We start from the raw sequence: 13,430 nt of genomic DNA, 5'->3' as shown, positions 1-13,430 counted from the left end.
GAGCCCCAAGCACAAACAAAGGGGGCAATTTATACACTTCTACTTCTGCATACTTGGCACTTTTGGCACGTGCGTGAAGCGGGGCAGGGAGAAGAACCCAGATTGGTGCGTGCGGGAAGCAGAGCAGGGAGAAGAACCTGGAAGAGCCCCGGCGCAAGGACTGGGACTCTCTCGCTGGCTCGGTCAGCCAATTAGGACACAGATTTTCCTTATCATTCCTCCCTTTGATGCCCCTTTAAACACCTAATTTAGAGGGCATCATTCTGTTTGACTCTGAGGGTTGACTGCAAGGCTTGGGGTGAACACGGACTTAATCATAAACTTAACAGCACACCAGGTAGCAGAAGACCAGGACTGACTGGGGCCAGGAAAACCATGGTGAAATGTGCTCAGGAGTAGACAGCAGAGGGCCAGTAAAAGTGGGATCTATGACCTTAGGTAGAAGCCTCTGGGGGAAAGTCCAGTCAGGAGAGGCAACAGTGTAGAGTCCGACTCCCAAGATGAGGGAAATCATGCCCATGAGAGCCAGGGACCATGGTGAGCAGGTGTCCATCAGTCGGTGAGGTCTTGTCGAAGGTGAAGCCGAAGTGGGTTTGTGAAGTCTGGCTGGACTCTTCACTGGCACAGCTCCTCGTCCGAATGATGAGCTTTCTTCTTTCTTCCAATCTTTGACCCAAACTGAGTCCCCTGTCTGGAAGGAGTGTACCTGAGACGCTAAGGAGATTGGGCCCCTCTCAAAGGTGTACTTTTATAATTTATTTAGGGTGGCCCCCAGGGCCTGAAGCTGCTCCTTTATCCCTTTATCTCCAACCTGATGTTTCCTGGAAGGCTTCCCAAGCATGGGGGAGGCCGTCCATATATTAATTCGAATAGGGAGAAACCTGATGTCCCGGGTGTGCAGCGGGCACGCAGGAGAGCTAGGGGTAGCAGATCCGGCCATGGAAGTTAGTCTCCTGACAAAACTTTGCTAAGGTTCCCTTGAGGGTGCGATTCATTCGCTCTACTTCTCAGAGACCCCGTCTCCTCTTGCCTTGGGTTCAGTCGGAGGCTAGTGTGTCCAGTGGGCTCAAAGATTATCTGAGCCCTAAGCTTGGAGAGTATGTTTTGGCCCAGGAGAGGGATGGGACAATCAGGCAGGTAAAGGAATTCATGTCGGACCTTGTGGCCCCCGAGTTCACACTGGTAAGCCTGGCAAAAGGGCTGTTATATCGCCTGCGTCCCAGTGGCCCCAAGGATGGTCGTCCCAGTGGCCCCAAGGATGGTCGCAGTCCTTTTGCTTAAAGGAGCCACTGGGGAGGTGACAACAGAGTGCTTGGCCCCAGTATCAACCATAAAAGTCACTGGTTGGCTCTCCACCTTCATTCTGACCATGGGCTCATGGGGGCCAAGGAGGAAAGAGCCCGGTCCCCCTCAGGCTGAGTCCATTTCTGCAAGGCCTATGAGGTCCTCCTCAGGGTTCTTCCTTGTAGCGGCTGGGCATTCTTTTTTCCAATGCCTTTTCTCTTTATAGTAGGCACATTTATCCCCTGCCAAGGGGGTTCTGGGTTTCCCCCCCTTCAGTGGTTGGGGTCTCTCCACCTTTGTGTTGTCCTTTTCTTTCAGGGCAGTGGTGAGGAAGCTGACTTTCTTTTCCATCTTTTTGTCGGCTTCCCGTTCAGCTGCGACCTACCTGTTCATGTAGACCTTATTGGCAATCTCTATTAATTGGGTGATGTTCATCCGGCAAAACCCTCTAGTTTCTAAAGTTTTTTCCTGATGTCTGGGGCGGCCTGAGCCATGAAGGAGGTGTTTACCATTTGTTGGTTTTCCTGTGCTTCGGGGTCAAATGGAGTGTATATCCTGTAGGCTTCACATAGTCTTTCGTAGTAGTCCCCGGGGGACTCCCCTGGTTGTTGAGTGACCGAGGATACCTTAGTCACATTCATGGGTTTCTTAGCTCCTACCCGGATTCCCCAGAGGAGCGCCTCCTGGTACCGGTGGATGTGGGCCTGTCCCTTGGTTGTGGTGAAGTCCCAAGCTGGGTGCTTTTCGGGTGCGGCTGTATTAGCCCAGGCAGCAGGGTTGATGACTCCCACTGGTGCGTGCTCTTCCAGGTACTGCCGTGCACCTTTAACTGTTGGCAGTCTTCCCAGGTTGGCTGATGAGTCTGGAAGAGGGATTCTATGAGGTCTACCATGGCCTGTGGTAGACGGTCTTGGGGTTATGTACAGTGGGGGCAGGTTCGGTTCGGCCTCGGGATCTCTGGCTAGGATTTGTGGAGACTGGGGCTTTTGCTGATTTTCTTTAGGTCGCTTGGATGAGGCAATTAAGACCCTGGCCTGTCCCTGCCTATTACAAGCGAATCACACCCAGGGGGAAGGGTCTGAGCAATTCCTAGCCAGGAGTCAATGTACAGAAACTGGTCAGGGTGTCCTGGTTCTCCTGTTATGACTCGCCATACTCGATGAGTCATTGGGACATCCAATGTCCCTTCTGAAGGCCACCTGACATCAAAAGTGGGCCATTCCAATTCACATAGGGTTCTCAACTTGCCGGGGTTCATCCTGACTCCATAGTCTCCCGAAAACCCCTTTCCCTGAACTTTGGGGCCGGTAAGCAGTGTGGAGTCTCCAGGTGATGTTGAGAGATTTGGTCAAGACCTGTACAACGTCTGCCACAAATGCGGGTCCACTGTCACTATGGATTGTTAATGGCAGGCCGAACCGGGGCATGATCTCCCACAAGAGGACTTTAGCTACTTCCCGGCTTTGCTCTGTCCTGGTTGGGAAGGCTTCGACCCACCCAAAGTATGTGCATACTGTTACTAGGAGATATTTGAACCCCCTACTCGGGGGAACATCTGTGAAGTCTACCTCTAGATCTTCTTCGAAGGGGGTTGCTTCCATCCTCTGGACACCTGGCTGGGGCCGTGGTGCAGACCAAGCATTATTTTTCGTTCACTCATTGCTCGGCATAGTGCTGGCAGCTGACTGATGTTTTCTTGACTAGATGCCCTCCAGTTGCTGTTGGAACGAAGATGCGCCCATCTGGCATCATCCACCATCCCTTTTCAGTCAGGGTGGCCCCCTCAGCCATGGCCCAGTCCTTTTCCTTTTTAGTGTTTAGGTTCTTTAGCTTCACAGAGCACCTTTCCCCGTCGTCTCTGGGTGGTGGGAGGTTGGGGTTAGTGTAACTGGGCGGGAGGGACTTTTTCCGGGGGTGTTAGGGCCATGGTGAGGGAAGGGGCTCTGTCCATGTCCTCACTGGCTGCGGTCTTGGAAGCCAGACGATTTCCCTGTGCTATGGGGTCATCACCTTTCTGGTGTCCTTTACAGTGCAGGATTGCTACTTCCTTTGGAAGCCAGATGGCTTCGAGGAGTCTCAGTATCTCCTCCTTGTTCTTGATAGCTTTTCCTGCTGCAGTTAGGAGGCCCCTTTCCTTGTAGATGGCCCCATGTATATGTACAGTAGCGAAGGCGTACTGCATAACCCGCTTGCCGGGCACCCTCCTGTAGGTAACTGCTGCCATCGCTGAACAGCGTGAGCTCTGATTCTTTACGGCTTGATCCCGCAGATCTGGACTGCTCGCGTAGACCTCTTCAGCTACCTCAGAACAGTCACGGTCTGGTTCCTCCTCTTCCATGGGGAGAAAGGTTGCTGGATTTAATGTTCTGTTTCGAGGATGACCCACGGGTTTTCAGAGAGGAGCCCTTGGTATTGTGCTAGCCGAGAGTTGGAAAGGAAGTGGTGTCCCTGTGCATTCATGAGGGACACAACCGTATGAGGGACCTTGACCTTGAGTTCTTGCCCCAGGGTAAGTTTGTCCACCTCCTTGATGAGTAGGACTGTGGCTGCCAGCACTCTGAGGCATGGTGGCCATCCCGCTGCCACGGGGTCCAGCTTCTTTGACAGGTAAGCAATTGGCCATTGCCAGGGTCCAACAGTCTGGGTGAGTAGCCTGAGCGCTACTTTTTCTTTTTCAGTCCAGGCAGGGGGTTCTCGATCTGGTCCCCCTAAGAGATCATAAAGGGGTCTTGCTATTGCCAAGAACCCAGGGATCCAGATGCAGCAGAATCCTGCAGCCCCCAGGAATTCTTGTAGGCCCCTTTTTGTCTGGGGCTGTGGCAGGGAGACGATGATCCTTTTCCTCTCTGGCCCTAGTTCTCTTTAACCTTGGGTGAGGAGAAAACCAAGGTATCAGGCCTGTTGTTGGCAGATTTGTGCCTTCTTCCATGAGGCTCGGTATCCCGAGTCTGACAGTTTTTTTCTGAGCCACTTAGGTGCCCCTGGGGGTTGCTTTTTAAACACACAGCTTCTGAGATATTCCCCCCATCCCACCCATTTTGATTCAGTGGGTATGCATAGGCCGGATAGTATGACACCCGTGCTCATCACAACACCTGCCCTCCGTAATACCCATCACCTGGCTACCCCATACCCCAAATAGTTGCCTTTTTAACAAGGTCCTCCCAGATGACTCTTATAGAGGAGGTCTGGAAACAATGTCTAAGCCTTGCTGTTCAGAGTGTGGCCAGTGGACTAGCAGGATCTGTATGGCCTGGGGTATCTTGTTTAAATCGCCAATGTCAGCCCTATCCCAGACAGACAACTGGAATCTGCCTTTGAACAGTGTAGTAGCTTGGCTCTTGATCTGACGTCTTCTCTGTTTTCATTTTAGTGGGTTTCCTCCCCCGACTTCCTTGCCCCAGTCCTCTCCAGAAGAAGCAGTGTCCCCTACCTCTCCCTACCTGAGACCTGTTCCATCCCTGGGGGATGCTTGCCCCAACCTCCCACCACCCAGAGATGACAGGGAAAGGTGCTCTGTGAAGCTAAAGAACCTAAACAGCTGGAGATCTTGCCTTGTTAGAGAAGGCCGACTTGACTCCCAGGTCCTCCGACCTCCACAATTTCCAGACCCCCAGGCCTGTCTCAGGATCTCAATTTTGGTTGCTCCACTTTGTCTCCATCAAGTGTTCTGAAGCATTTCACACACGACTGGGCTTAAGCAATTTGGCCAGACCTTCTTGAAATTTTTGATCACGGTCTCTAGAACCATAGATTTACTCTGCCCTGACCCCATGGTGATGTCCCCGTGTGTGGTGGCACAGAGACAGACAAGGGGGGTTGCCTCCTGAGATGAGAAGACCAATCAGATGCCTATCTGGCCGTGTCCTGAAGGAGCTTAGGTGAGGCTTAGCCTTAGCGGTCTCAGCCTTGTGACTTATGATTAGAAACTATTCCGATGCCGACATAGACCGTATGCCATTCACCACAGAATCACAGACGGGCCCACTCAGACTCCGGAGGCTTCTGGGGACCTTAAGTGTGCCTGCCTGTGGAGTCACAGAATCTGTCCGTTTGAGCAAGCCAGGTGGGACTGCACATTCTCTCACACATTCACACTCCAGAAGTTATTACATTACCTCCCTGGGAATCTCTACCTGTGAGACCTCTAAGAGGTCTCTGGGAGGTGATCAGGCTCCCCTTCCACCCCAATGGGGTGGGCCTATCTGGGTCCTGGGGCCCCAGTCCTTACTGGAATCCGACATCGGGACCAGGTCCTCACCTGCCAAGTCTCCTCCAGTCCAGCGGAGCAGGGCCGGACCGAGGCGACCGACCAGGGCAGGAGACTGCTGAAAATTAGGCAGGGTGCGCCTTCTCCGTTAGGATCCCTCGTTCCATCACCGCCCCACCATTGCCCCCAAACCAGTGGCAACAATGGGCCAGCAAGGTTGGGTTTCCCAGTCAGGGAACCAAATGTTACAGAACCTGGACCAGATTGCCCGATGGAAGAACCAAGCGGCACTCAGAGATCTTGGAGGACAGGAGGTTTATTTAATGCCAGCAGGCTCAAAGGAGAGTGGTCTCCAAAGGTCTGAGCCCCGAGCACAAAGGGGGCAATTTATACACTTCTACTTCCGCATACTTGGTACTTTTGGCACTTTTGGCACGTGCGCAAAGCGGGGCAGGGAGAAGAACCCGGAAGAGCCCCAGGGCAAGGACTGGGACTCTCTCGCTGGCTCGGTCGGCCATCTTAGGACACAGATTTTCCTTCTCAAATAGCAAAACAGAAAAATAGAAGAACAACCTATTCACAAGGGAACGTGTATACCCAAAAAGCCCATGAAAAAATAATCTTTCTCTTTAAGGATTTCAAAATCAAACCACAGAATGTGATACTTATTTTGACTCCTAAATTGCCAAATATTAAAATGAATAATGAGGGGCGCCTGGTGGCTCAGTCATTAAGCGTCTGCCTTTGGCTCAGGTCATGATCCCAGTGTCCTGGAATCGAGCCCCACATCGGGCTCCCTGCTCGGCGGGAAACCCGCTTCTCCCTTTTCCACTCCCCCGCTTGTGTTCCTGCTCTCACTATCTCTCTCTCTGTCAAATAAATAAATAAAATCTTCAAAAAAAAAAATAAAAATAGGGGCGCCTGGGTGGCTCAGTCATTAGGCATCTGCCTTCGGCTCAGGTTATGATCCCAGGGTCCTGGAATCAAGCCCCGCATCAGGCTCCCTGCTCAGCAGGAAGCCTGCTTCTCCCTCTCCTACACCCCCTGCTTGTGTTCCCTCTCTTGCTGTGTCTCTCGCTATCAAATAAATAAATAAAATTTTAAAAAATAATAAAAAAATAAAAATAAATAAAAATAAAATAAAATAAAATGAATAATGAAATCAATGACAACAATTCAAAAAAAGGTATGAAAATGTCCGATGTGACTGAGAAGTAGGGAAACAAGCAGGCATACATTGCTGGTAGATAAGTGATTTAGGTTACATTTACACAATGAACTATCATTGACCTAGACTTACATATTTATTTAAATGAAATATTCCAAATGAAAAATCACAATAGAGATTACAGAATATATAAAGAGCATCACCTCATTTCAGTAACTAAGTAACTATAAATAAGTTTTTATTTAATTCTAAATTATAATTGCACTTATGTTTCTATGTAAGTTTGTAGAAATCTATACCAAACTGGTGATTTTTCTTTATCTAAAGATATTGACATTGGGGCACCTGGGTGGCTCAGTTCATTAAGTGTTGGACTCTTGATTTCAGCTCAGGTCACAATCTCAGAGTTGTAAGATCAAGCCCCACCCGGGGCTTGGCGCTAAGCATGGAGCCTGCTTAAGATTCTCTCTCTCCCTCTGTCCGTCCCCCTCCCCTTGCTCACGTGCACTCTCTCTCCTTCTATCTAAATAAATAAATAAATAAATAAATAAATAAATAAAATACAGATACTGACTTTGGGATCTGGATGATTCCCCCCCCCCTTTTTTCTTTTTGTTTGTCAATAGTTTCTAATTTTTTATAGTAAAACCTGGATTATTTATGTAAATAAACAAAAGCAAGATTTAATATAAAAGTAGTAGCATCCGTGGTTAAGAGGACGAACTCTGGAGTTAGATAAACCCAGGTGACAGATGACCTTAGTTAAACTGCTTAAACTTATTCACCTTGATTTTTCTCATCTTTAAAATGGTGATAATAACAGTGCCTACTTCAATCTGTTTTTGTGAAGATTAAATTGGATAACTGGTATAACCTACCATGTGTACTTATCATACAATCAAGTAATTACAGTCCTCCACTCCTATATGACACAGCCGTACAAGGTACTTGGGGAAGTGCAAAGAAGTTTGAGATTGTCCGTGCTCTGCAGGCAGTTAAATGCCCAAATAGACAGATGTCACTAACTCAAACGAGAACATGGCAAACAAGGGGTTCATAGTTCTATGACAGGTAAGAGAATCCCAAAACACATGCTCATTCTACAGGTACTAGTACTAAATGTCTATTAATCTAATCTGCTCGTTTAAAAAAGGTAATCTAAATGGGTGAATTTTATGGTATGTGAATTATATCTCGATTAAGATATTTAAAAAGGTAATCATTTTAGAATGTGCTATTTACCTGAAAGAAGTGGGGGGGGGGATTGTGTATTTTTTTTTTTTTTGAGGTTTTATGTATTCATGAGAGATAGAGGCAGAGGCAGTGGGAGAAGCAGGCTCCCCGCGGAGCAGGGAGCCCGACACAGAACTCGATCCCAGCACTCTGGGATCAGGACCTGAGCCAAAGGCAGATGCTTAACTAACTAAGCCACCCAGCTGCCCCCCCCCTTTTTTTAAGATAGAGGGTGAGAGCACACTGGGGCTGGGGGAGCAAAGGGAAAGGGAGAGGGAGAAAGAGAATCTTAAGCAGGCTCCACGCTCAGCACTGAGCCCCACACAGAGCTAGATCTCACAGTCCTGAGATTATGACCTGAGACACCTAACTGACTGAGCCACCCAACTGACTGAGCCACCCAGGCGCCCCCGAAAAAGAAGTGGTTCTAAGAGTATTTTAAAATGAAATACATTGATAGAATACAAAAACTAACATTGCATAGGAAGTTCTCTAAACTAGCTGATTTGAATCATATGAAGTTGAATCTGTTTCATAAAGTTATTGAATTGCTTGGAGACTCATTTTTAGCGTGTGATTAATAAAATGATGCCCACATAGGATTTGCAAATATTAAATACTGTGACTAAAATAATGGATTCCTTATTTTTTCCTGTAAACCAGTTGGAGGAAAGGAGCTTTATTTGGGGGAAAAAATGGGAGCAGAAGTTCTTTCTTAATGTAATATCAGTGATTTTCAAGTTCTAATTAAGATTATACTTTCTCTAGAAAATGGCTTCCTTGACCACTCTTGTTGTAACTGATAATAACAATCCGAGCTTCCATTTACTGAATACTTACTATGTTCCTGGGAATATGTTAAGTGTTTCACAGACCTGATCAAATGTAATTTTGACAACAGCACAGGAAGTAACTGTTACCAACTCCATTTAACAGATAAAGAGACTGAAACAAATAAGTTAGGCAATTTGACCAGGTCACATGGCTAAGTTATCAGGTTAGGATCTGAAGCTGAAAGTGTGGTTACAAAGCTTGTTGATACTACACACATACGAATCCTTCCTTGCACCTTGCTCCATCTGTGAGTGCTACAAATGAGTTAAGAATGAGAGATGAGAATAATCAGTCTTTTCTCAGATTGTTTCCAAACAAGAAGGTGACAAGCCAAAACTATCCTCTGGCAGAAGATCCAAATTAGTTTTCTTCAATAACAATAACAGCATTCTGAGGCACAACTGTTGCAATTTATTTATTTTTTTTAAGATTTTATCTTTTATTTATTTGACAGAGAGAGACACAGCGAGAGAGGGAACACAAGCAGGAGGAGTGGGAGAGGGAGAAGCAGGCCTCCCCACTGAGCAGGGAGCCCGATATGGGGCTTGATCCCAGGACCCTGGGATCATGACCTGAGCCAAAGGCAGACCCTTAATGACTGAGCCACCCAGGCACCCCACAACTTTTGCAATTTATATAATGAAACTACTCTGAGAAGATATACTTCTTTTTTAAAAAAATATATGTATTTATTTATTTATCTGAGAGAGTGAGAGAGTGAGAGAGAGAGAGAGCATGAGCAGGGGAGGAGGAGAGGGAGAGGGACAAGCAGACTCCACGCAGAGCACAGAGCCCAAAGCCCTACCTGGGGCTCCATCCCAGGACCCCGAGACCACGACCTGAGCCGAAATCAAGAGACAAACACTTAACCTACTGAGCCACCCAGGTGCCCCAAGATATACTTAATTCTAAGAGCTAACTAGAATATTGAGAAAAGAGTTGAACATTGGACGACTTTAAATCATTGAGTAGCTACCTGGAAATGCTCTTTATTCATCGAGATTCACAGCTTTCATTAAGTCTAGATCCGATATTTTATATTTCATCCATTCACTCATTCAATGTTTTTTTATTGAGCATCTATGTGCCAGATGCTGTTCTAGGCATTTGAGATATATCAGAGAACACAATGAACAAAAATCCCTGCCCTTAAAGAAAAAAAAAGAAAGAAAATGAATAACTAAAAAAACAAACAAACAAGAAACATCAACAAAGAAAATCCCCAACCTTATGGAGTTTCCATTTCAGTGGGGACAGATAAAGAAACATACCAGATAATGCTAAGTGATATGAATAGAAATAATGAAGGGAAAGGAGTGGGACAGACATGAGGGCCAGTGTATAAACAGGGGGTAAAAAAAAAACCTCTTTTGAGGTGTTAGCATTTAAGAGGAGATTTGAATGAAATAAGAGACAGAGAGTGCACCATGTGAATATCTGAGGGAAGACCATCCTAGGCTAAGCAAGAGCACATGCAAAGGTGTGTCCTAGAAGAGCAAAAAGGCCAGTGGGGCTGGAACAGAGAGCAAGGGGGAGAGTGGTGGTAGATGAGGACAGAGAAGAAGTGGGGCCTAGTGTCAATGATAGATCGGGGCTTACCAGTTAGGAGGCTAGTGTAATTATCCAGGTGAGAAATGATGAGGGTGATAGCAGGGGAAGGGGTGAGAAATGGGTGGATACTGGATATATTTTCAAAGCAGAATGGAGAGGATTTTATTGATGGATTAGAGTGTAGGGTGAGAGAGATTGGGTGTGAGGTGTGAGAAATCTTGGCATTAAGATGCTAGTTAATTAACTTTTGAGGGCAAAGCCTTCCAAGTCCTCTTCAGGCCTGGTTCTTGTGTGTACAGACCATTTGACCCTGGAGGTTAAGTCAACAGGAGTCACTAAAAATCTGATTACTAAGAATAGGAAGAAATGCATGGTGACCCTTCTGCCCCAGTTGAGTGTTATTTGGGAGAGGCAGCCAAGCTAAATAGTGGTTGTGGGAAAAATAATAGATGCCCTTTCTAATGAACTCTTTCCAGTTTGTCAAAGGGAAGAACTGGACCTAAAGGTGTTAAGAACAGACTTTGACGGGGGTCTTCAGAAGTTTCAGGACTGGCAACATATTGCAGGACCCAGGTTTAGGTTTTCCCTGTTTTCCTATTTCTCCCTTTCTTTCTTCCCCTTCATTTCCCACCCCCTCCTTGGCCCTACTTCATGGCTGCAGGAAGGTACAGTTTACTGTCGGTTCTCAAACTTCAGCAGGCACCAGAACTACCTGGCATGCCTGTGAAAACAGTTTGCTGGGCCCCACTCCTGGAGTTTCTAATTGGGGTGCAGTATGTGTGTGTGTGTGCGCGCGCGCGCACGTACATGTGTAGAGGGGTATAGACGGGTGGGGGTGCTGCAATTTTGCATTTCTAACAAGTTCTCAGGTGATGCTTGGGAACTGCTGTTTCTTGTACCCGGAGGGCGTGCAAAGCAATGGGGTCTTGAATTCCACCTCGTGGCTTGTCAGTGGAGAAGGTTCCAGCTCACAGAGGTTTACAGTCACTAAGGGAAATTGTCCACTTACCCAAAGGTGTTTCTCGGCTGCCCATAACCGGTGAGAAGAAGAGGCAAAATGGCAGCAAGGAGAAGGAATGAGCGGGAAGTCTTTCCAGACTGGACATCCCCTCGGAGCTCCCCAGTGAAGCGAGGGCGGGAAGACAGCCCCCGGGCCAGCCCACAGATCCTCAGAGGGCGCGGACCTGGAGGAGGCGCCCCAGAAGGCGGCGCCTCTCGGAGGAAGTTTGTCCTTTAACTGCAGAGCCGGGCTCGCCGTCGCAGTCACCTCCAGGAGCGAGCGGCGGGCGCCGACGGCAGCTGTGAGCGCCGCCCCGGGAGCACCGCCCGCACCGCCCGCACCGCCGCCATGGGCGGCGCGGCCTCCAGCCTGCTGGACGAGGGCAAGTGCACCTACATCCGAGGTACGCGCGCCGTGGGGGGGCTTCCCGGGAGCGCCGCGCCCGCCGGGGGGCCTGCACAGCTGCGCCGACCCTGGCCCCCGAGGGCGCGTGCAGAGCGGGTTCCGCCCCGCCCTCCACCTGCGGCGCGCAACCTGCGGGCGCGGGGACCTCGGGGGCCCGAGGGCGCCTCGCCCGGCCAGCTTTCTCCTGCGGCCCCGGGCTCGGGCGAGGCTGCGCTTGGGCCGGGGCCCAGCGGGCGGGGGATGCTCTGGGAAGTGCGGCGGCGCGGTTGCGGGAGGCAGGTGCAGGCCGCGGGGTGGGGGACGCGACCTCGTTTTCTCCGCTCAGCCCGCCTGGGGGTCTGTTCAGGCCCGGGCCAGAAACACCTTGCTCTCCCCTAAGTTCTGAGCTCTTTCTGAAGAGAGCCGCGGGGATATCCCTCGTTTATGGAGACTTCCCCGGGGATTCCCGGCCTATAAAGCAGAATTTCCCTCCTGGTAACGTTGGCCTGGTTTTGTAAAACGAGGTATCGGCCACAGCTTCACTTGAACTTTCAGATCACTTGTGGGATGATTTCATCAGAGGCAGAAAGGACCGTGTCATTACGCTCCCAAGTTGTACGGTTCCTTTCCCTCTCTGGAGAGGTGGGGGAGGCAAAAGAGGAACATTGGCATGTTTTGTAACACTTGCTAAAGTTATAGATGGAGAGAAACTCAGTTGGGGAGACTTCCAGAGATATAGTGACTCACTGGAGAGTGTGAGGCAGAAAAAACAACAAAAAAACCCAAACTGAATTGAAACTGCAGAAAATCATGACTCTCCTGGGTATATGTGGCGCCTGTCTGTTCCTCCCCGGCAACCTTGCCCACAACACTACCTAACATTTGGTTATCTTGTGAATCTAGTAATTTTCTGGCTTTAGAAATACCTTCTAAACTAGGTATCCAACTGTAAGTTTTACCCTAATTCTGTAAAGAAATGGTTAAGTTCTTCTGATTACGTTCCTTTTCTCTTTCTGGCCCCTGAATCTTTCCTAAAAGGAAAGCGTTTAGTGTCCTTATTCCATATTTGTTTTCAGTCACCACAACATTTATAACCATTTTAAAAGGATATCAAATCAGGGCACTTGAGAGCAATGTAATTGACTTTCCAGATTCTTCCTCCTGCTCTGGTACTTCTGGACGAAGGATCATCAACAACCCATTCTGTCAGGGGATGCAACTTGGTCAAGTATTCCTTTGCTGTCGTTTATTTAACATGGGAGAAAGATGGATGACTTATTTATATTAGTAAAACAGCTAAACTAAGGCTGTCTCAAGTCTTACAAATTTGGCTATGTGCTTGTTTTCACCAGCGTGTAAGGGACTGACACAATTGTAGGAGAACACAGTGAGAAGGGGTTTGTATTTAGTTATTGGCAAAATATGTTTATGCCATTTCTTTTATAAGACTTTATTTCACTGCAAAGCTTAAAAACACCTAGAGTTGAATCATGGCCATCTATAGTAGTTAGTGGAAGTCCAGCAATGTAAGGGATTAAGGTTCTCGAAGACTTCTTCGTAGTCCTGACCATTGTTGCTGCTGGTGCAAGCATTGTATTCACGTGAAAAGAAAACGTGTTACTTTTTATTTTATTGTAAAGTTAAATTATTACACATACAAAAGTATGAGATGGCTAGCGCACAGGAAGGACTTGGAATGAATACGTTCTGAATGAATAAAACTATAGCATATTGTGTAACAGTCATTGCATCCACAAATCCTGTTC

At 48.1% G+C, this 13,430-nt stretch overlaps 1 protein-coding gene across 1 annotated transcript in view; it reads left to right on the top strand.

Annotated features, from left to right (window-relative positions):
* Nucleotides 1–11,553: 11,553 nt before the first annotated feature.
* NIBAN1 (niban apoptosis regulator 1) overlaps nt 11,554–13,430 on the top strand; it is a 150,113-nt gene continuing 148,236 nt past the window's right edge. Inside the window, exon 1 of the mRNA XM_032393194.1 lies at nt 11,554–11,683. Coding sequence (XP_032249085.1) covers nt 11,629–11,683 — 55 coding nt within the window. The 5' untranslated portion in view covers nt 11,554–11,628. The remainder of the gene's footprint in view (nt 11,684–13,430) is intronic.

The sequence above is a fragment of the Phoca vitulina genome, unplaced genomic scaffold (assembly GCF_004348235.1).
Source record: "Phoca vitulina isolate PV1807 unplaced genomic scaffold, GSC_HSeal_1.0 scaffold71, whole genome shotgun sequence".
Classification (NCBI taxonomy): domain Eukaryota; kingdom Metazoa; phylum Chordata; class Mammalia; order Carnivora; family Phocidae; genus Phoca; species Phoca vitulina.
Note: the sequence above shows the minus strand (reverse complement) of the source record. Positions and strands in the feature narration are given on the sequence as shown.